The sequence below is a fragment of the Epinephelus lanceolatus genome, chromosome 16 (genome assembly GCF_041903045.1).
Source record: "Epinephelus lanceolatus isolate andai-2023 chromosome 16, ASM4190304v1, whole genome shotgun sequence".
NCBI lineage: Eukaryota > Metazoa > Chordata > Actinopteri > Perciformes > Serranidae > Epinephelus > Epinephelus lanceolatus.
Window position 1 is genome coordinate 9248813 of NC_135749.1, and position 24936 is coordinate 9273748.

The 24936-nt window shown below is 41.6% G+C and overlaps 1 protein-coding gene across 1 annotated transcript in view; it reads left to right on the forward strand.

Moving 5' to 3' along the window:
- The first annotated feature begins 9564 nt into the window (after positions 1–9564).
- Positions 9565–24936, forward strand: part of arid1ab (AT-rich interactive domain 1Ab) — a 58857-nt gene continuing 43485 nt past the window's right edge. Inside the window, exon 1 of the mRNA XM_033636548.2 lies at positions 9565–10871. Within this exon, the coding sequence (XP_033492439.2) occupies positions 9972–10871 (900 nt within the window). The 5' untranslated portion in view covers positions 9565–9971. The remainder of the gene's footprint in view (positions 10872–24936) is intronic.

The following is a 24936-nucleotide window of genomic DNA, read 5'->3' on the forward strand; positions in this document are numbered from 1 at the left end:
GACAAGGACAGTAGTCCAATTAAATGGCCTAGTCGAGCTATAACCGTAGCTCGACTTAACTGTGCATGTAAATGTACACACTGTTGTTGTTAGTGTGACATCACGGTGATTTGGTCTATATATAAAGTTAATAAACAATACAAGGTAACCCATTTTTTGTTAAAGCTATGATTCCTTATTGATTTTTTTCATTAAAATCCAAACAGACAGCTGAGGATAAAGGGGGCTACAAGACATGTGGAATTCGTCCACAATATTTTGCACCTTCCCAGTATGTTTTTAATTGATTCCCATTCTTGCGCCTCTCATCTCACTCAGAGACTGAGAGCTTTTTAATGAATCACTTTCAGTTTGTAATGCTTCTGTAACCTAATGCTAAGTTGTGTTTGGGCCAGTTGTCTGGAGGAGACAAGCCATACTACAGAGACACATGCCAAACAAAACCCTTGGTTGGCACTATGATGTGGGCATCATGCCTTTGCCAGCCTTCACTCTGTAGGGCCCGTGCCAACCTTTTATAAATGCCCTATTTGGCAAGAGCTGTGCCCAGCAGTGTCTCTTAAGGTTCTGGTTCAAATACCCTCTTCAAATGTGAACCTGATCCAAATCCTAAATGATCCAAATGATGCGTTCCAAATTGTAAGCTCTCATATCATATTCAGAGGAAACCGTGGATTATGTTTTATCAACTCGACTGGCAACAGATGGAGAAAAGCTGGAAAGTCATATGCACAGCCTCGTTTTACTTTATTGTCACACATTATAGTAGATTTTGTTCGTTAATCTCGGCATCCTCCTGCCTTTCCACGCATGGAGGAAAGAGGTGGCAGCTGCAGCACATCAGCGTTCACGGTTTGTTTTCTTAGTATTCAGCTTGGAGGTGTGTCACCCAGAATCGCAGCAAAAGAGCAATTACAGCTGAATGTCCTCTCTTTCATCAGCATTTCAATGCAAAGATTTAAGATCCGACCCCCGGCCAGCACCACTCCTATCTTCAACCTTGCCCCGCAGCCCTCAAGCCAATTATCAGCCCCAAAGAATAGTCTCTGCCCTCAAAAGCCTTGTAGTGTCCTATCTCGCAGCCTCCCTACAGAGTCAAGATAAAGTTTTGTTTTCACAGTTGACTGGTGGATGGTGCTGGACCCCCTTCACCCCCCCCCCCACCTGCTGTCCTAGGATAGATGCAAAAGGTCATGCCTGAAGTGTGCCGCCACACAATTCAATTCAATTCAATTTTATTTATAAAGCCCAATATCACAAATCACAATTTGCCTCACAGGGCTTACACAAGGGGACAATTCCCAACGGAGGGGCCCTTAGGTCGTCATCATGGCCACATAGGTGCCTTCACTTGGAGGCCTTGTCTTCCCATCAAACCCAATCTATCCTGCTGTCACTTTACAAACAATACGTTTTATATGCCAAAGTTTTTCCTCCTTCAACAGAACTCTCTTGCTGTTTCAACATCGACTCCACCACCTATCTCGTATCAAACTGCTATGCTAATGTATTCCAATTTCTCTTCATCGCTGCCCTTTGTAAGTTAAGGCACTCATGCTTGAAACAGCATAAACATCAGCCCCCATAAGAGGGAAGAGTTCAGGCACAACAAAAGGCGCATCTGTAAACAATAGACTAAAAGAGTGGGACAAGAAAATGATTCAGCTGGTAGCGGCTGAAATACATCCAATTTCAGTATATGAGAAGATTGGTCTCTTGAGCATCTCAGGGGCCCAGGGAGTGAATAACACCGGCCGTTTTTCAATATAATGCCTTGTATCAACATACTGATATTACACATAGAAAATGGTTTCTCCATAAAATGCTCCTTTGGTTTCTACACAGACTCTATTTTCCTTGCTGGGTAAGTACAGGTGCTTGTGATTCTTTTTTTCCCCATATCCATTCATTCGCAGCCAATTCATCTTCTCAGCCTGCCACAGTACATATTGATATATGCTCAGGGGCTGTTCTGTAACAGGTAACTTAATCACTCCGTCTTCAACATGTCAATTTCGTCCATCTCTGCCAGCCCACTCTGCTGTTCATCATGTCTGCATTACAGTTAGCTATTTCAACTCAAAACAAACGCAGGTCCCCCGATTGCCACCATTGATTGCAAACCTATGGCTTCTGAATCGCTAATTCAAACACGCGTATTTGGTTCAATTATAGTTTTAAATATTCATAGCCCAGTCCATCTTTCTATCTTGAATCTACTGCATGAGCAGAATCTAAAGGCCCCGTCTATCACCCACACATGGAGGGCAGCACCTTAACATTAAAACACAGAATCTTTCATTTTCACCTTATCATTTGAAAACAGATGAACGTATTCTCTAATGACCTGTGATGTGCAGCTGCAAAATTTATTTCTGAAAGCATTCCGATGCTTCTCATTTGTATTGTTTGTGAACACTAGACAAAGTTTATGGAGATACGAAGTGTTCAAAATCTAATAAAGCGATAAAACATCAAATAAATAATCACTTAAAACTCAGTTTACTATTATTAAACGTTGCAACAAAAGAAAATAGTTGTGAAATAAGGGACATTAAGAGCGATAAAATAACATTCAAAATCAATTAAATTACGACGTTGAACTCAATGTCTGGTAGACAACAGAGCTAGCCGACCAACCTGTTCTCATTCCCAGGTCATCAAATACTGACGTTTTGTCACAGCCCTTGAGTTTTAAAGCGACGCCAAAGGAACCCTTAAGCATCTCCTTTTCCACCAAAATTAGCATGTGTTTGCGGCCCCACAGGTAAACCCACTAAAAGGTTATAGACTCCTTTCCCATTGCCAGTAGACCGGAGCTGTGTCATGTTTGATATCAGGGACAGGCCAAGCTAGTAAACAATAGAGAGGAGCATAGAGGCAAGTGAGAACTTTACGGTGGTCACTTCTTTTATCTCTTATTTACTCAGTCTCTCTCTCAAACTAGACGCAGACTAATTTGAACTGATGCTTAAGTGCTGATTAAGAACTGATGTCATTGCATCTCACTGGTAAAGGAGCTAGAAATAGCAAGTTCCCACAGGTGTTGTGTTCCCATCAATGCAGATCAGAGGTGGCGTCAAATGACGCTACTGCAGACACTGTAGATGCCAAAACTATTGCTGCAGATCACGAGTTGTCTTGGGTGCTTGCTGCCGCGATGCATCCAGTGTGAACAGCCCAATCGGTTAATATGGGTCCCGAAAGCAAGCAGGCAGAGCTCCACGGAAAATTGGCGCACTTGGTGGTGCTTCTGTGTTGAGTTTTGTTATTTCGCAAGACACAAACTGAGGTCTCCTGGGTGATCATCTTGTTTTGTTTGACCCATCCGCCTTGAATGCAGATTTCTTACTCTTCATACTACATCAGTTGCTCTCAGTTTGAAGTATTGCCACAGACGGGTTTACATTAGTGTTTGCTGGAAGCCTTGTGCATGCAGGGGTGCCTTGGCGTTGATATCACATGCCAAGGGGTGTGATAAAGCATCGATATTTGACCATCTAGGGTTAAGAACAGGTTGTGCTTACAGCTATCAAGCTAGCTATTTCAAAGTGCTTTTCCCCCTTAATATCTCTTAATGCAAATACCAACAAAATATCAGGGAGAGTAAACGGCACAAAGAGAGAAAGAGAGATGCTGGGACTGACTATTGCTAGCATGTTCCCATGTTGACTGTTAGCTTGCCAGCTAGCACCACTAGTTTTGCAAAGATGTACGGAAGACTCTCCGTCTTTTTCTGGTGTGACTGGTCTGAAGTACTTCTATGGGATTGAAAAAGATATATTTACAGATATGAAGTGCTAAACTTGAGATTACGAGTACATTTTTTTAGAAGCCCTGGTTAAATTTTCCGCTGTAAGACCACTGCACGGTCTTTCTCTGCTCTTTATATTGGCCCTTCCCCACAGCTGAAACGCTGACAAGATGCTCTGTGTGATTTGCAGGGATGGAACCGTTTGTCAGTCTAGGAGGAGCTCACATACTGGGCTCTGTGACCCACAATGGATCGGTTCCCAGTATGCTCGCAGTGATGAGTTCCCTTACGACAGAAATGATTCCCTGCACGGTTTCTTTTCATCCTCCCTGAAAAGAGAGTGAGCACTTCTCAGTCCTTGCAGGGTGGACACCGTAATTTTGACTGCTCTTAACCTTGCCTGGCTTTGTTGCGATCGGGGGTCCTTCCTTCACTTCACTTGAACACACTGCGAGAAAATAGAGTGTTTAGAATTCAGTGCCAGTGCCTGTGTGACTGTGCGGACTTCATGAATTCAGAGAATTTCGAAAAAATGCCCCCTAGCAAATTATCACCCCACACACACAAAAAAAGGTAGATAAAAGTGCTCCAGTGTAACCTGAATATGTCCTATCAGCTTTGATTTGAAAGCCTGTCGTGGGGCATTGAGGTCCCCTGGTCTATTTTCACCTAAGGAGCACAGAGGATTTCACTGCTTTGGAGAGAATAATACAAGGAGAGAGGAGCAACTGATTGAATGTCTGCTAAGCAGTTCAGGGTGAGCTGCGGCTCTTAAAAAGTTTGATCCCATTTGATCAAATCATGTAAGAACAATGGCTGAAAGATTAATCTGAAATATGACCTTACAAGGCAGCGGAATAATTCCACAAGTGCTTTTTTAGATATCCTTTCATCTGTCAGCGCTGTATGTTTGACTGAACGTATGCTGAGGCTCTGACGGCGGCGGTATGAAACTGATTGTCCACATTTATTAAGGAACCCTGGAGGAAACCACGTGGGGCTTTTTTTTATTGCACATTCCTTAATGCTGCACTGTTTACAAAGAGGTGGGTGTGTGTTTGTCAGGTGTAAGTTTAAGCGGCAGGTTCCACGTGCACACACACACACACACAGCGTCTGGGAACGAGCCGGATGCCCATTGCACTTCGCAAAGTGGCACTTCCTTCCTCTACACACTCCAGACTATGCGTTGAACTGCTGCCTGGCAACCATCTGGACAGGACCCAACTGTTGTGATTGTGTGTGTGTATGTGTGTGTATGTCCAGGGACAACGTCACTGTGGGATTACCGCTGATGTTTGGCGCAACTATGTGTTAATGACGGACTCTTGACGGCCATAAATTCTCAGTGTGTACATTATTGTCAGGTATGAGCTGTGTCTGGCTATAGCACACGAGGGTGTGCACCGTGCATCAGTGTGTGTGTCTGAATTCAACTCCACTCTTGTTAGGAAATTCCACGCCACATTATTGGGTTGTCTTGGTGATTGTATGGCTCCATTCCCAGACTGGATCCAAAGGGATTAAAATAAAGGAAAAAAAACCTCCTGAATGATCAGTCATCAGTTAACTCGCTCAACAAGAGTGACACTTTTACTGTTCAAAGCTGAGATTAATTGAAGAAAGTTACTACATTAAAAATGCATATTTAAGAATATCAAAGGCGTACATAAATTAACAGAAATAGAATATTTTGGCTTAGTTAAGTTGGTAAAATATTTATGGCCCTAGCCTGTCCACTGAAATTTGTGTTTTGCATTTATAACTAGATTTGATGACATGAATAATGAACTCCCTCTAACTCTTTGCATCTTTAAATGCAGCTTTTTTCCACCACAGCTTCCATTGTTACTTTCCTCCCTCTAATCAACCCTTGATATCAATTTAATAATGATTACAAGAGAAAGGATCGACTGGATGAAGTCCAAGCCGAAGCCTTGGTGACGAACGGGGGAAGCCGCGGCATCAGGCCGAAGGTGATGCATCACGGTCATCCTTGCAGGGGAGGTGGCGGTGGGGCACAAGTAAACACTCTTAAATCATCATCCTGGGACAGATGGGGGATGTCACATGACCCCCCCCCCCCCCAACCCCTCCCCTCCCGCTCTTTCTCTCTCTGCCTCTCAACACTATCAACTGTCAGAGCAAAGAGCCAAACGTGACAGAGTCCAGGCAGCTTTCTGTGCAACAATCTAAAAAAATAAAATTTTTCCTTTTTGTTTGAAATATTATTAACGAGACAAAAGACAGGCATGGGGCACGATACTACGAGGCCATGTGGGAAGTGTGAATCTCATGCTACATGAGCCAGACAGGATTATGACGGAGAATTACAGTGAGAGCTTTTCATGGTAACACTTTTTCATCAAGTCATTAGGTGACTGGTGGGTGGAAGCAGTTATAGTGGTGACGACATAAACAATCGTAGCATCAATTGTAAACTACTGGTACCTGTTTTCTGATTCCGCGTCAGTATTTCAGAGTAAAAGTCTTTCCAAGTGATATCAATTAAGAATAGTATCCCTATTAATTCTGTGTTGAGGAAGTCCTCGTGCTTGTGTTGAGCTCGTCTGGACGTGCAGCATGGCGTTTTAAAGAACACCATATCCTTGTAAAACAAGAATCACATAAATAAATGCATGACACTCTTAGCTGCACAGGAGGTCTTTAGCATCATGTTGTTGCTCTCCCACTGAGATTTAACATACCATATGATCTCGGTGCCTTTAAGTTGCTCTGCAGCTGCACACACACGGCTGAACAACAGATAAATATATTTCAAGGTGAGTGCTGAAAATACAGCACATTTTTGAAGCCATGTCTAAAATAAGACCGGGAAAAACAGAGCATAGAAAGCAGATTGTAGTGCTCCTTTTTAAAAATATGAAAGAGGGAAGAAGAGAGACTGCACCCCTTGATAATAAACAGCAAGTTTATGCTAAAAAGAAAAAAGAAGCTCCCTACCCCCTCCTCCCTTACAGCCTAGTCTCTGCGCTTTCTGCTAACACACACGCACGCACACACACATGCACACACACTCCTCCCTTAGCCTATATAAGCAGACAGCAGCTGAGCTGACCCCCTTCACCCTGCATACTCTCCTTTATTAAACACACAAAAGCTGTCTTTGCAGCTTCAAAATACATGTGGATATTTTTTGTTGGCCTCAGAGTAAAACTTAAAGTAAAAGAGGATCTCTTTTTCCGCGGACAGAGTGAGCAATGTGAGCAGAAAGCCCCGCATTGTAGAGAGAAAGGGCTGAGCAGAGCAGAGAGCTGCTGCTTCCCATCCCCCACATTCACATAGCAAAGTTCTGCTGCTTTTGCAAGCGGTGATGGTGCCTTCACGTGCTCCACGCGAGGCTCGGGAACGCACAGTGTCGCAGCATTCTCGTGCTGTGTGGTTAGAAATAAAACACTCTATACTCTTATATGAGTGGGGAATGGTTTGCTTAGATTGTTGCTTATATGCCTTGTGTATCTCAGAGCCACTTTACAAAAACACACGCATTTTATTTCTGATATTATTTCAAGGAAAAAAGGAAAATAGGAGAGCTGATATACAAAAAAAAGCACACTACATCTTTCCATATGAACACATACAAACACTATTTTCCATGTCCTCTCATTTTGAATACCTGTGTGCATACTGATGCGTTAACACAGAGGAAATGTAATACTTTTTAAATAGTATTAGCCTATATTTTCACATGATCTTGTGTTGAACTTTATATAAATGTCACCTTCAAAACAAAGCTATGAAATGCTTTAAATAAAAGAATAATAAAGCTGTGACTACATTTTTACTAAATGTTTGTATTGTAATCTATATTATTTATAATCCTAATCATTCCTGTATTGTGTGCTGCTGAGGTGGATAATGCCCCAGATAGATAGATACTTTATTAATCCTGACAGAAATTAATGCACCCACTACCTTGTTACACAACACAACACACTAAAGTAGGCTTTTGCATGACGTTTCATACTTTCCTTTCACATTTAGTCTCTTAGTTTTGCACTGTATGAGTCATTCGTTTCTGACTCGCGAAAATTCCGACAGCCTCTGAAGGCAGCACGAAGGCTGCTGCTGCTAGGAGAGCGCGAGGCAGGCAGGCAGAGAGCACGAAGAAAGGGGGTGGGGAGGGAGAGAGTGGTGGAGAGGCACAGGGTGTCTATTCCTATTAATTGTATAGGACGATTTTGTGCTTTTCTCGCTCTCGTGCGTGTTGGCGTGAGATCTGAGTTTTAACGGACAGCATATGATGTGTTGGATCTCAGTGGTCTGATACACTGTCACTTTTCCACCACCACTGTTTCTCTTTTTGTATCTTCACTTCCTGCTCTGTGACTGGCTCAGTCCATCCCCCATCCTTCTTCCTTTTCTATCCTCTCTCTCACACTCACACACACACTCTGCACACACTGCACAGACTTGCACAGGTTGTGATTTCATGCTTTCCTCTACTCTCCTCTGCTGTCCTCTCCTCTGCTCCTGTGGACACATGGACGCAGTCACTTCCACCCATTAGCCCACTCTAACAGAAGATGACATTGTAGCCTATTTTGTTCCACTCCTTTAACGAGCTAATAAGATAAAGTGCACAAATGAACGTAACACAGATGAACACACACAGCTCATGCATGAAGCAATTTTTGTAATCAGAACGGTTGCATAGTTATGGCTGACTTCAAGGCAGAGTAGTACAGTGCAGGAAGGGGCATTTTAATAGATTTACTTTACACAAAGTCTGTGGTACTGAGCAGTGCAGCAGCCTTGTTTATAAAACCATAAGGCTATTTAAAACATAGTTAAACTGAAGTTGAATATGTCTCCAGACCTGTAATTCTGTTTTTGGTGGCATGTCCCCAGCAGAAAATGTCCCTGTGTTTAATGGCAGGGCTGCTAACTTTCAATTAACTGTCAGAATCACACAATGCACACCTTCCACATGCTCTCACGCCACACATTCATGGGCAGATAATGAGATAACAAGCCCCTGGGTGCAGATATGCAAAAGTCCTCACCACCTCTCCTGCATAAGAGCAAGACAAACTGAGACACAGATGGTTTAGCCTTAAAAATGCACAGTTATTTAACTTATCTTCAAAGTATTTATGCATCTGTTGCAGTTTCGTGTAATGCTGATTTTGTGTGTGCTTTATTTTGGGTCATGTAGTTAGTTTGAAGTCATTTTGAGTCTCTTCCTGGGTGTAGTTGTAGCCTCGTCTGTACTACATACACAATTTAATAATGTTTGAATAAGATATAATATCAGAATGGAATAAAAATGCTGTAAAATAAGCAATAAAGATGCACTGTAGGATAAAATAAAAGAAAATATAGTAATATAGCACCCATTTTTATCAACACTTACCATGGCCAAATTACACTGGAGTTTTTCATAGATGATAACACTGAATATTTTATTAATATTGACCACCAAACTTCAAAATTTCCAAAATTTGGTCACCTATTCTTAGTTTAATTCAGCAGTAAGCATGCACGCATAAATACGCTTTGTAAAATGTGTATTCTTTTCAAATCTAAATCTCACTCACTTTGTCAGCCAGCCCACTGCTGTGTATTTTCATTAGCATAAGCCTTTTCGCCGTTCAACACTTAATTAGTCTCACAATGACCGGCACTTTATGCTAACAAACAGGGCTTTTCGTACACGTCGACATTTTTATGCACGAGCTCAGTTTAAAGCGCATTAGACCCACAATAATGGCTCTTCTTGGGTATAAACAATGTTGTTATTAGACAGGGCAGTCCGGATCCACTTCTCACCGCGGACTCCGCTCCGGGTTTTCATTTTCTCGCGACAGGTCGGTAAGATGGCTGTGTCTCGCGGAGCCTCGTGCTGGTTTGGTTGATTTCTAGCTCGCGCTCTCGTTCTGTAACAGAAGCCCCCCCTCCAACACACACACACTCACTTGTGTCGGTGAAATTCATTTCCCTGGCTCTGTATTTATATATTCTTTCTTTCACAAACTTTCCCCTCTCTGTTTTAACTTTAAACGGAGTCGCGGTGGATTACCGGATACCGGTCCGGGCGGAGGGCAAAGGGGGGAATGAACCGGGACAACGGGTACGTTGTTATAAATATAATTGTATTTATATTCAATGGTTATTCGGAGTTTGATTGTGAGTGAGTCGCCGTGCTGAGAGAGAGGTAGAGAAAGAGTGGGGGAGAGAGAGAGAGAGGGATATCATGGCCGCTCAGGTTGCCAGCGTCGCCACTCTCAACACTAGCCCGCCATCCGAACTCAAAAAGCCGGATCGGGACCCACAGGAGGAGTCGGTACCGGGAGAGAAACAGCATGAAAATAAGGAACCGGGACCTGACGGCGGATCTCCTGGCCAGAAGGAGCTGCAGGACGGGACCGATGCTGGAAATGCTGGGGGAGGAGGGGATCCTGACATGAAGAACGGCAACGGGAATTTGCCCAGGGTAAATAATAATAGCAGTAATCAGAATGATTCAGGCGGGCCCGAAGGGAATAACCATCCCGGAATGGGACACCACCACCCGGGCCCCTTTCCTCCACCTCCTTACGGTTACAACCAGCACTACAGCCGGGCCCCTTTTCATCAACATGGCGGACAACAAAGCCCTGGCATGGCAGCTGCATCGGGGCCGGGCATGATGGACCCTTACCCCCCTAATTCACACGAACACGGCTACCCCAACCATTATAACAACTACAGCCCTTTCCAGAACAGGACTTCTTATCAGGGCCAAGGATACGGGGCCATGAATTCCCCGCGTAACAACCAGCCTCCGGCGGCTGGGGGGCAGCCAGGCAAGCAACAGCCAGCAGGAGGAACCACAGCTATGGCTGCCTCTTACAATAATCAGAGGTATAACATGGGAAACCAACAACCTACGTCTACGCCAACTTTAAATCAGCTTTTGACATCCCCTAGCTCTGCCAGGAGCTACCCGAATTACCCCCAAGGAGACTATAACAATCAGGAAGGGGCCAGCAAGGGGCCAGGAGATATGGGCAGCAGTCAGTATGGTGGGGTCCATCCGGGTTGGCAACAAAGGACCCACCATCCGCCTCCCATGAGCCCGGGAAACACTGGACAACCTCCCAACAGAAATCAGGTAAACTCCACTTACTGCACAGTACCACTTTGACACAGTTAAAGTCACCCAGTAGCTCAGGAAAAGCACTGTAGAGTTGCATATTGCATTGGACCAGCCATTGTCTATGTAGCAAGAGCTCTAAAATGGCTGCCTCTCTCTCTTTCTCCCAATACCACCCCCTGCAATAGTGTTTAGACACAGAAAGAAGCCACATATTCTGTTGGAAACAACTTCCCGAGTTGTTGGTGTTAGTGTGTGTCCCTGCTGGGTACAGGGCAAGAGTTTGACTAAGTAGAGCAAGAGTTTGTCAGGAGAAAGTGTGTGTGTGTGCAGAGGGAGATAAGGCGATATTTCTTCGCAGTGCTCCTCCAGCCTCATTGTAGACAGAAGTGCTGTAACCACTGTTATTTCTGCGAGAATCCGCGGCGAGATAGCGTCTTTTAATGTGCTGTGCTCCCTCCAGTGCTATCAAAGTTGTGTCAATGGCTGTCAAGGCAATAAACAAGATGCAAATGACAGCGATAGCCGTTAAATAACATTTGCATAATCATTAAGAAAAGACCCCTCTGTCGGTTAAAAAGCCTCCGCACGGTGAGGTGGAGATGTGTCTCACAGTCCAGTGAATGGCAACAATTGCATCCGCTAAGTGTTTACTCGGATCAAAGTGTGATTGTGACCGCGATTGATTCATCTTGACGGAGGGTTTCATTCATTGTGGCTCGGTTCGGCTCCGCTCTCCCTTTTTGCCCCTGCGCCTCTGCTCCATGTGCCGCCTTGTAAACACGGCCCCGCTGGTTAGAGTTGGCAAAGTGCAGATTGCCTTTGCTTTGGGATTTGAATTATGGAGGTAAAATCCTGCTGTCAGAGCCAGGAGACAGTTGGTCTTAGGTTGACATGCGAGCCGAGATCTGATTGGCTCCCCATCCCTCTGCTCTCGGCCATTTATAATTGCATCTAATGGAAGGCTGCAGAAAAACAGCCCCCTCTGCCCAGTTATGTGTTCCTCCACCGTGTCAAGACAACATAGTCCCTGTGTCTTTTATGTCATTATATTTATTTTGATCACTATTGTGTGCATTTTTGTAGCCTTAAAACATACCTATATTTTTGTGCATATAAATGCTGTGAATGTTCTCCCACATCAACAGAAACATGCACCAAAAACCACAATATTAATTTCAGAATATTAACTTACTCCCTGGTTGTGTCTATTTAAAGCATTTTGAGAACACAGTTCCTCCCACTGCAGTAATTTGCATGATGACTGTACTCGTGTGGATCCACCATTGTTTTTATTTGTATGATAAGCTCACTTGTGCTGAATCACATCTCAACTGTCATTTTCAGCTGCTGACCTCTGACATTCTCCTGAAGTTTTTTGTTTTTTTTCTCGCTGTTGGGTACACTGTGTGCACTGCATGTTGAAGTTGGCTGACTCTGGTACAGCACATAGAGTAGGTGTGGCCATGTAGCCCCATTGTACAAGTGTGTTTTCCACTGTTCCCAGATCAGAAGTTGAGGAGACTTGTGTGCTCCGACGTCTCGCAGCCACGTGAGAGGGCTGGACTGGCTCCAGTTGTGTTTACAAGCAACTAAGGTGTCAGCCGAGTGTCACGGCTTTTTTTTTCCCCCAGCAGGTTACAATAGTCTAATTTGCGTCCACATGCAGAGAGTGTAACCATGTCAACAGTGCTCACCCACATCTCTCTCTCCAGTGATAACAGCCACATGTGTAGTGTTTTTACTCTACAATTAAGTGTCATGGGAAACATTTGTGCAGTGTGCATTGTCATTAAGGGCAGAGATGTGATTTCCAATTCACTTTGACACAGAGAGGAACATTTATTTAATTTTCTCTATTACAACATTTTGAATTTCTTTAAATATTCAGATTTGAGCATCACATGTTTCTGCTTTTTCCTGTCAAACTTTGCTTGATGCATCTGTTAACCAAAGATGATAGACCCTTTACGACAAAGGTCGTGCTTTATGTGTGTTGATACATTGATTTAGTCCCACAAGAAAGCAGACATACTGTGTTTATTACTTTATTTCCAGCGAAAGAGTCGTCTTCAAGGACAGACTGTTCAGCTATAGAAGTGATATCACCACATGTTGCTTTAACTTAAAAGGTGCAAGCTATTCACACGTGTCAAATGCCACTTTGCTGCCTCACAGCAAGGTCAATTGTGGACACTTAGAGCAACACGGTGCGACTTCGCACATTCACAGCGCTCTCTAAATGTCAGCAAAAGGATTTGGTTCCAATAGGTTTAACTCAAACGTCCAGATATTCTGCGATTTGACATCAGTAGCTGTAGACAGCATTGTTGTATTCACTGGCTGTGATGATCTGTGATTCTTTACCAAAGGGTTAAGGAATGTCAGGCTGATGAGTCTTACTGAAGTGCCGCTCACTGCTGTTTTGAGGAAAGTTTGGATTTCCCTTTTTCGTTCCAATTTGTGGCTTCCTGTGTGCAAGTGTCAGTGCCCAAGGCCAGCTTTCAACTTTGGTAAACGGGGTAAATTGACAGCATCTTTGTGGACATTGAGACGGGCACTTGTTTTATAGTTGAGCTGCTGATGCTGTGGGGTGAACTTTTTTATTTTAATTAATTTATTTTTCACATCAAATTAATTAATATTAACCATCAGACACTTTTTTGAGATCATGTTTTCAGCTATGTTTTTAGTGAGACGTCAGAGATGACCACGTGGGTCGTATTCATATTTATTGCATGGTTCCTGTGGATCCTTCAAAAGACTTAAAGGACATTAAATTTGTTAAAAATAAGGCGTTAACTGATATTCAGATGTCTTAAATCAATCTTTCAAAAGCCTTAAAAATGCTAAGACGTGAAATAGGATATTATGATCTTTTTAACTGACATATTGCATCTTAATATCTCAAAACAATTGATATCTATTAAATAAAAACTTAACTGAATGTGTCGTACATTAACTTTGAACAGAACAGGATGGAGGAACCAACAACGCTCATTTACCAAATCCAAATGACAGATGAACGTGTTTTGTTCAAAGCAAACCAGATGAATAGTTTTATGATAACATATATGTTCGTTGTTTTCCGTATGTTCCACTACAGAAAGTTGTACATTTTTTCAGCATGTGAACTAGATTATCTAACTTTTGAAGTAGACAAAAAAGTAATGTTTTATGTTACAGTAAATATTTAGGCAAAATTGTTCCCAAGCCCAAAGTAGTTGATGTCAGTTCGTGTTTTGGTTATTGTTAAATTGGTTCTAGATTTCAGTCCAGGCAGCTTTAAAAATGTCTTATGACTTATTTCAATCACATTTAATTTTGATTGATTGAATTTTTGTTAAGAAGAAGTAGAGATGTTTTCTGTTGCTCCTAAGTATCAGTGTTTCTTAATTGCACTTACATTTTTTTAGCATTTCTTAGCTGCCAGTTTTGCATGTGGACTAGCCTCAGTAACACTCATCTTATTGAATAAGTGCATTAGTTCTCGGTAGGTTAGTTTTATCTTTATTTGTGGTTGTACTGTGGGCCAAGCGATATTTCAGGTGTCAGATCAGAGGCGTGAACTCGGAAGAAGTGTCTTATCTTTGCTGTGACGTCTAAATGTCTCAGAGAGCAGCATGCAAACAACTCTGCCGCCACTTTTCTTCAATTTATTGTTATAATGCTTGCTGTAGGCAACAGATTATGTTCGTGGAGACACAGTATTACCAGTAATGTTTGTAAGCTTTGCTTGTGGTCATATCCTGAATGTGATATCCACTTGTTTTCTTAAAGGTCTGGTGTGTCAGGTTTAGTGGCATCTAGAGGTGAGGTTGCAGATTGCAAACAACTGAAACTTCCCCATGTGCCTAGTGTGTAGGAGAACTACAGTGGCCGACATGATGATGCGAATGGCCCTATTGTGTTTGGTTTGTCTGTTCTGGGCTACTGTAGAAACAACATGGTGGACTCCGTGGAAAAGGTCCCGCTCCTTTGTCGATATAAACGGCTCATTCTAAGGTAACAAAAACACAACAAGTCTTTAGTTTCAGGTGATTGTACACTAATGAATATCGTATCTCATTTCTGATATCCCCCCTACACACTGGACATTAGTCTGTCCCAACACTCTTAACACCTTTTCATCACTAGATTGTCAACCATGCCGGTTTTTTATATGAGCTACTGTGCTTTCATAGCGGTTCTTTGCTGAAGAAGCTCAATCTCATTCTTATTGTGCAAGTGGAAGGAGAGAGTCTGCTGGGAGGGAAATTGAACAGTTTGGTTGTTAAGCACAGTTAAAGGTAGCAGAAACTGTATTTTTGCAGGAGGCAGACGGGTTTGTATCAAGATCTCATTAGTGTCACTGAATTGGGAAGAATTAGAACCACTTAGAACTGGAGCTTTTGCAGGAGTTTTTTGTCTTGGTGTCAGTGGTGCAGGTGCAGAGAACACATTACTTTAATGGATATAATCCCAAATGTGGTACTGGGAGGAAAAGACCACTCGCATGGGGCAAATGGACGGAGAGATGAAGTAAATAGTTTCCAAACAGTTGTCAAATCATGACACAGCGATGTCACATGAGGCCACCACTACACACACATTATGCTCAGTCAAAGAACTTGTTATGTGTTTGATGTTTGACTGCAGCGATTGGAGAGTTTTTCACAGACTGTGCAGAAGAGCTGTCCACGATGAGTGCTGTTGGCTGTATTTTAGCAGAGTTGATTAAATGCTTCAACTCTCCATTCATCAACAGTGGCACGATTGGCCTTTTAATTGGCAGATGCATCGCCAGTAATGATTCGATGGATGATTTTTATGGAGCCATTCACCTGCCTTGAGCCACCTGCTAAAGATGAATTAATGTGTTAATTGAGTGGTGGGTGAGGGCTAATATTATGGGTTTTCATTATGCCTTGCACACAAACAAATACTCTGAAGTGGATTGTAGTGGGGTTGTTTTGGATGGTATAACGCCAGGTGTTTCCCTCCGCCTAACACATGGGAGTGAGCCATCAGGGATGCCCTCTCCGCTCTGAAAGGCTGACTTCCCAAATAGAGTTTGAATTAAATCATAATCCAAGACACTTTGGAAACATTTCTCTGAGAAAGTCCCACAGTTGAAAACATAATGAAAAACACCAAACCAAGGGTGTTAAATTGCCTGCTGCTAATAGACGCTCAGCACTGCTGCTGCTGATGTACAAGGGAAGCCCCACTGCAAATTGGAAAGCAGTGCACAAATAAACAGTTTCATGACAGCTTTACGGTGTCAAAAACTCACAAGTAATGAAGATGGAATATATTTAATATTTCCCAGAGCAAACATTTTCCCCGTCTCTGCATTGTTATTCAAAAGTAAAACTAATTAAAGCATTAAACCGACCAGTATGCTCTTATTTAGCACACTAGAGCTGTTCTAATTGTGTCATTTGTTTGAGGATGTAATGAAAATCGTATTGGAGATCATACTGGAAATGTGAAGTATACTGGGCGCTGAGTCCTTTACACTGAAGTGGGATTTGAAAATCATTAAATTTGTATTCTGATGAAATTTAAAGTCATTACAAAGAAAAAAATTTAATTAAATGCCAAAAATAAAGTGCTGCAACTAGTGATTATATTCATAATCAATTATTCTGCCAATTATTTTTCTAATTATTTGATATATAAGTGTCAGAACATACTAAAATCCCTCTTTGTCACAATTCCAGTTTCCTAAAGGGGCATTTTTTGGAAGTAATTGTTACAGCCCTAATTATGACGATTAAAGTACCCATTCACTCACAGTGTTTGTACTGGAGATGATACATGAATAAAATAATGTCAGGTGAGGTGAAGATGGAAAAAGGTTGCAACTAGAGTCTGATGATTCAAATAGTTGACATTTAAGATGTCACCTTTGAGTCTGGGGTCTTGTAATGAGAGGTGCGATGATTAGGTGATTGCAGAAAATGTATCCGTAGCTATTTTAATAATAGATTAACTGTTTAAATTATTGTTTATTCATTGTTAAAGCAACAATGCCAGATATTTTCTGGTTCCATCTTGTCCAGTGTGACGATCTGCTGTTTCTCTCTGTTTATATCAATGTGGTTAGACAAAACAACACATTTGAAGACATTTGGCTCTGAGAAGTTGCGTTGAGCCTTTTTTCTTATTTTTTCTCTTTTATTTTTATTTTTACAACATTTGATCAAGAAAATAATCTACTGATTAATCCATAATGTAAACAATTGTTAGTTGCAGCCCTTAATGTAGATTGTAGTTGGCATTTTTTAGTATTTGCTGACATTGTGAGGACCAAACTAGGGCTGGGCAATATATTGATATTATTGATATCACGAAATGAGACCAGATGTCATCTTAGATTTTGGATATGATAATATTGTAAGTGTTATTTCAGTAAAGTGATATAATTTCCTGAAGACTGTTCTAGCTGCTGTTACTGTATTTGATTTTACCTCAATTATATTCACAGTACTGATGATTTATCAAAAATCTCATTGTGTAAATTATTTTAATATTGCCGCAATCTTGATATATTTGTTAAAAAATACTGCAATATTTTATCGTCTCCATATTGCCCAGCCCTCGACCAAGCAATTGAAAAAATTATCAGTAGATTAATTGATCATGAAAGTGAGAAATATTTTAAGTTATTATTTTTTAAGTTAAGTTAGTCGTTAAGAAAAAAGCCCAAAGGATTTTTCTGTCTGATGTTGTTGTAAATTGTTCACCAGATGTGGACTTTTTTTCCCAGACGAATCACGGTATGACAATTTGACAGTACGATCTCATCTCAGAAAACATCGCAGTTTCACTGTATAACGGAATTTATTTTATCATCAGTCAGAATGACACTGAAAGGAATAAAAACAAAAGGGTTATTTCATTTTACTAAAAATTTTATCACTATAATTAAAACTTGAAGCCATTTTGTTAATGGAAGTATAAGGTAAGTAAAAGTAAAGAAAAGTATGTGTAAAAGGTCTCCGCCCAGTTGCATTTTTTAAAATATCGTAGATAAGCAAATGTACACAGTATTACAACCATCAGCTTTTATATCACAGTATACATTGAAACCACTATATCTATGCAACCCAACAAATCAGGCGTTTTAAAGAAGTCGTCATCTGCTTTCACTTTTAACTATTTTCATTCTTTTAATAGACTAAAAGATAAATTGGTTTCTTAAACATGAGTCAGTCAGTAATGAAATAGTTGCTGGTTGCGGCTGTCACAGGCACTTTCTGTATTTGAAATGATTTAAAAATAATTCTCATTTTAAACTATAATTTTTGGACGGATAAGTGTTGCGTCACTGGATGTTCACAATCACTAGAAAGTGATCTGCTGTTCTTTGACAGCTGGCGATACACTTTCTAAACTGTCCCTACTCATTCAACACGACACACATTTCCAAGAAAACGCACAGAACAACTTCCAGCTACTGTTGTGACTCTGTTTGGTGGGGGGTTGGTGCCGTGGAAAAGAGGAAGCCTGAGCATTCAGAAAGGAAGTTCACTCTCGGCTCTTTAGTGTGCACTGCTGAGTAATGATTCTCCACAGGCCACATGGACAGCATGCTGCCTCCCGGCAACTGTGTGTGTGTGTGTGTGAGACTGGATGGTGAGTGTGTGTGTGTGTGTGTGTGTGTGTGTATCAGGGAGAAACGGTGTCAGTGATACCCAGGGGAGGGGGGTTGGGTGTTTTGTGAATGATCTTCGTCTGCCCCTGACAGCTGTGTGTATTTGTGTATAAAGTGCGGCAGTTACTCAGTGGTCGTTGCGAGTGTTTGTGTGTGTGTGTGTGTGTGTGTGTGTGTGTGTGTGTGTGTGTGTGTGTGTGTGTGCTGCCCCAGGAGCCTCTCTGACCTGCTCTTACTCCACGTGTCACCAGCCATCCGTCTTTCTTTGGTAACATCGCCCGTTTTCATCTCGCTGACAGCCACAGACAGTGTTGCATTTTTCCAACTCAGTCTTTTTCTAGAGTCAAGTGTTGGATTTGGATCCACACGACCGTTTAATTATCCCTGTGAATTTTTGATAGGGAGCACGTCAGAGACAACAACACAGTAAGAAGCTGTGAGTGCTTATAAAGTTGACTACACCTGCAGGTGTATTGACTTCCACAAACTATCCCGCCAGTATCTGATGATGATGCTGTTGAAATCTTTGCTTTAAAGTGATACAAAAAATAATTTTAATTCCTGATGGTGAAAATTACCAAACTGAAAAATTATATTTCCAGTGTTGCGCATTGAAAACACACCGAGGAAAAACAAGTTCCTCATGGACAAATGTCAAACTTGGGCTATTGCATCAGGGCACGCTGGAATGTAAAGGTAATTCATTTCTTTTGACATTTACCTTCTAAAATGCCCCAGATTAGCATAGTAATATCCTTCTCCGAGCCTGTGTGAGACTACAGACTTCATTTACATGACGTATGGTGTGTGTGTTTTTATGGAATAAAGTGGTTAACCTTTAAATTGGTGCAGTTGTTGATACTAGAAGGTAGAGAATGATGCTTCCTCCCAGCTCTCATATAGCTCTCACCTTTGCTCTCTGCAGGGAGAAAAAAGCCATTGGCTCATATATAAAGCGGAAAAGGGGAACATAAGCACACGTCTTTGTCTTCTGTGGAACTCAATCATGATATCTGTTGTTGTGGAGTGTGCCCTCTAGTCATAGCCTTGCTTTCTGATTCTCCTAATGTGCTATTCAAGTCTAATGTTGTCACAATACCAGAATTTTAAACTTTGATGCAATACCAGTATAAAAAATTAGACTCGATGCCTCTTTCACAACCACTGCAGAAAGAAAAAGTCTTAGGCACACAAACTGGTATTTTTTACAGCCCATGACCAGTCTTAAAAGTGGTGGTAGTTGTTATAGATCACCCACACCATCAAATTGTTAGTAGGAGAATATTCAAGCAGTGGAAATACTTCCATCTGGGATGCATCTGGGACTTTGGAGGAACGGCCAGCGACAGAACTTTATTCAAGCAGCACCATGACTCAAGCTAGATTTGCTATGTGTGAGTTCAAATAAACACAAGAAGTTTGTGCTCTAGAGGAAGGATAAACACTCAGTGAATAACCTCAGCCCTATGATAAGCTAATATGGCAAGGCTTAACTATACAAACCAGTGAGCAGTGATAACTAGCATGTCATCGGGTGGGAACCTCCTTTCACCAGTGTTTCGTCTAGTTGGTCCCACGACACCTCCAGGAGGCTAGACAGTGATCTCTGGTAGGGATAGACCGATATGGATTTTTTAGGGCCGATGCCGATACCGATTTTTTTCCATCACCCTTAGCCGATGACCGATTATGGACTGCCGATTTTCTTGAGCCGATATTTGGGGCCGATACTGCTTTTGCTCCCTCAATTTACATAAAAAAAATGACACAATGATAACAAATATTACAGGTCTCAAGTTTTAAAATAAGAAACATTTATTGAACAGTAAAAAATACTAAAACAAGATGGAAAGTTGAGGTAGAACAGGTAGAATATTATTATTATTATTATACATTCAAATAAAAAAAAGAGTTCAGTGCTCTTAAATCTTCCAGTAATGTCTTTATAAAATAAACAAATATTTAAGCTGAAGCATAAATAAAACAACAACTACAGTACACAGTAGGATTCGCTGCATGTGCGCTGCAGGGTCTTCCGGCAACACAGAGCTGCCCGCGGATGCCTGTCTGTAAATCATGCCAGGGAAAAATAAATCTGCGAACCCACGCGCGTATCGGCCGATGCCGATACAAGTAAAAAACTCAAATATCGGCCCAATATATCGGCCGGCCGATGTATCGGTCTATCCTTAATCTCTGGCGCCCCAGAGACACTCCCCTAATGCCAGGTCTCACTGCTCCCTTCCCCGCACCAACCCAATAACCTCCTTTACCTTACTTACACATGGCTTTCTCTGCCCAAACAGCACTGCCACCTTCAACCAAGCCCAGGCTCCGTACATGCGAGCTCCAGGTAGAGATACAGTGGAGTAGTGGTGTCCTGAGAGGTGAATGAAGTCACGCTACTTATGTATGTTGTTGTAGCTTCTCTGAGCGTTATTGTTGTGGTATCGCACATGCATGTTAGTGCATGTGGGTCCCTATTAGTGTGTAGCTCATCACTGCTACTCCACTGCACTTAAATGGCGGTTAGCACTGATGATAGGATGGCATCATCATGAAAGCACCCGCCATGTTAACACTGTTAGCTTTGTTAGCACTGTTGTTAGCACCAGTAGCTGCTAGCTGCTGGGTCAGCCACCTCTATGTGCAGACAACTTCAGAATCATAGATATGTTCTGATCATCATATTGAACATCTTTTAGGCTAATAAAACCAGCTCTGTGGAGTTCATTTAGGACAGGCAGGAGCTGGGAGAAAGCCTGTGCACACTGAAGTAATCTTAGCAAAGCAATGGAGGATCAATATTCCAGATATTGTGCTACATCTATGTACTGTAAAGACAGGAAAGCAGTAACAAGTGCTGAAATAGTTAGCAAATTAATGGATGTGTTGATAAGTAAATAAATGCATAACCGTGTTGAATAATATTTAAGATCTTCTGCTCATTCCAGCTTCTTGAACGTGACGATTTGGTGTATCACTGTTTCTATCTGAAACAAATTGTCGATTCATTGATTAGTTGATTGACAGAAAAGCAGTCGGCAACTGCTTTGTTTTTTGTTAAGTTGTTGGTTGAAAATAATGAGCCAGAGTCAAAATTCACCTGTAACAATTCTGGTAATTACTTGCATCATTTTGTTGGAAAAAATGCCCAAAATTACTGCTCTGGGAACCTGTGATTGACATCTTTAACTATTTTCTAACAGGTAATTGACCGGACAATTAATGAGTTAATCATAAAATAATTGGGGAGTTCATTAGTTATGAAAACAATTGTTAACAGCAGCCCTTAATTGAATCACTTTTGATTTTTTGACATAGTTTTCTGTAACATAAACTATAAGCAGAGAGAGTTCTGACTCACTTTCATTGTACACTTCAAAATTAACTTTTCAGCTCTTTAAAAAGTATACGTGGTGCCACTGTGCTTATTTTTAAATGGCCTAAATAATTAACGTACATTTTTCATAGAATTAGGCCAGTGTTTACACAAGTTTAAATGCCACCTCTTTGTGCACAGCAGTGTGCCAGGCGTCCAGTTAGCAGCCCGTTTGATACGGAGCCATTGTTTTGTTTTTGATTTGGTAGGCTCATGGTTAAAAAAAGAGCAGCCGGTGGTCAGCAGGGACGAAGTTACACAGACAAAAGCGACAGCAAAAAGGCTGTTTAGTGTCATTGTCTCTCGCTGGTGTGGCAGGTGACAGTGATTTATGCACCAAAGACACATTTGAACAGTATTTGCTGCCTGGCTGATGCTAACTGTGTTTTGATGTTTTAAAATGTGGTTGCATGGCTGTAGAGAAAGCAGTAACTGTTGTTGGCATGATTCCCTGACCTGAAGATTTGCATGGCAGTGCCCGAGGGAGTGCAAATTAACAATCCAAACTGTCTGTCCAGAGCAGTTCAGTCCGTCAAGGCCTGAAACATGATGGAGACAGTCCTGCACAAGCCTTTTCCCTCCGAGTTTTAGTGGAAATTAAAAGTGTACAGCTCTGCCGTAATGCACAAACGCCATATTCCATTAAAATTCCTGGTCTGTAATTCACATTATGACCAAGCATGTTTTCCTCTGGTCGAGTGTGTGTGTGTGTGTGTGTGTGTGTGTGTGTGTGTGTGTGTGTGTGCAGAGCAGTGTGTCTGACATCAGTGTCAGAGTTGTGACTCTAACCATGAGGCAGGCAGTGACCCAGCCAGGTCCTTAAGTGGCTTCGCCTCATTCAGTAGCCAGGGTATTTTTGGCATAGTAGTGAGTGACACACTTATCGTAATGGGTCGTCCAGGGTGCCAATGGTCAGCCTGAATAAGCATCCTTCTCAGCAGCGCGAGCCGAGCCTCGGCAACGTGATGTAACCGATCACTGTCTTGCCTCCAATGCTGACGGAGGAGTCTCTGCCCGCTGAACGCACCAAGTGGCTTATCTCGGAGCAGGAGTGGAGAGCACAGACGGCTTTTTTCTTTTTCCGCGAGCACTCCTGGTGAAGTGCTCGTGTAACCTGAGCACCACAGCCATTCTTGAGCTGTACTCACATTGTGGCCTTAAAAAAGCCACACCACTGTTTATTATGGGATGTTAGGCGACCGTGACTGTAAATACTCTTTGCAAAGGTAGTGCATTTTAACAATGAGCTGTTAAGCGTTACAGTGTAACTGGATATTTGATTCCATTTGAAAAGGTTTAACACTGTAGGTTATAGGTGAAGAAGTGATTTCATATGTGACTTATAATGAAGAGGAAGTCAAACACAGAAACTGGTTGTTCATAGGGCAAAGTATGAGATGTGGGAATCACCCGAGGCCCCACGATATAATAATATTGCGAATTTAGGTGTTTTCCGATATGCTGAGTATCGCAATAACATGTATATTAATATATATTGCGATTACTTACCTTTTTTCAGCTGTAAATTCTGTCCATAACATCTGTTTTGTCTAATTAAATAAAGTTTTAAGTGAAGTTCTTTTTGTTTCCATACTGAAACAATACTTTTTTCAATTGATTATTCAAGTGTTTTTTCTTAAACAAAACCTCCCCCCCCCCCCTTTTTTTTTTTTTTAAATATCAACGTCAAAGTACTTAAATATCAAATGTTGCTTTAACACAACTGAACAATAACTTTACCCTCTACCAAATAATGTCAAAAATATTGATTTATCCATACGTATCAATTTGGAATTTTTTAATTATTTGATACTCATTTTCCATAGTATCAATAACTGGTACCAGCTGCGCTTTCTCGTTGCTCTTATTATTGATATTTACTTAAGTCCTTCTGCTGTTCTCTGCTTTTTGTATTTATTTTTTAATGAAAACTTAATTTGTATGCCCTCATTTTCAGTTTTTCCCCTTTGCTATCAAATAACAATATTTTTCAAAGTGTTGTGTCGTAGTTAGAGATGCCAATATTGTGACAACACTACCTCAAATAGTCTAAAATTGGTGACATTTTGATATAAATCTGGTATTATCTTATCCAAAAATAAGTAAATACTAGTCACAGTCTTTAATACTCTGCGCTACAGACGTATTTTGGTCGGTACCAAAAACGTGAAGGTTCCATTCCGTAGTTCTTCAGCAAAAGATTTTCTACCCTTCAAAATGGTCTTTGCTTTTATTTATCACCTTTTTAACCAAGTGTAGAAAATAAAACTTTCCAGTTCTTGTTGCGTCTGCAGGTGCCGTACACATCACTCAGAGTTTACTATTACTCCTCTGTTAAACAGTGAACATCTGGTTCGCCTTCCTCTGTTTCACACCACAACGTGAACCATTCCCACTGGCCCTGCTCTCAGCCCTCCTGAGCTCCCAGTCCACAAACGCCCGTCTCACTCCTGGGAATCAGCCACTGTCACCTGGAAATATAACTTTGGCCTGACAGGTTGACAGCCGGCAGTCAGGGCGGATGTTCACTCTCTTGTACTTCCAACCTGAACATCACAGTGACAGGCCAGGCAGCAGCAGGCAGCCCCCTCTCTCCTTTTTTTTTATCAGGCAATAACTGGATGGTCTCAGCAAGCTGCTGTGATCTACCCAACGGGGGATTTTTTTCACAGAGCACACTGGGCCTGTCAGTGCTGGGAACCAGTTAACACCTTGCAGCTATGTTTTTGTTCAGTACGTACTCACTCTCAGGTACTAATCACCGCTGTCAGATTGACACTAATCGATTGAGTTTCTCCTCAAGGAAGGATTGTGTTTACCTGATGTTTATGGTGTTAAATGCACACTAGTCTAAAATACAGTTAATAGGTCTGCTTTCATCTTGTGACCATTATAACATTTGTTCAAGGCAGGTTCTTTTTCAATTTTGGTCTTCTGTTTTCGTTTTGAAGTCATGATTGATCTTGTTATCAAGTTTTCTGCATTTGGTAGATAATTTGTAGAGATGTTCCAATACAATTTTTTTCTTTAGCAATACGGATTCTGAAGCCTGAACTTGC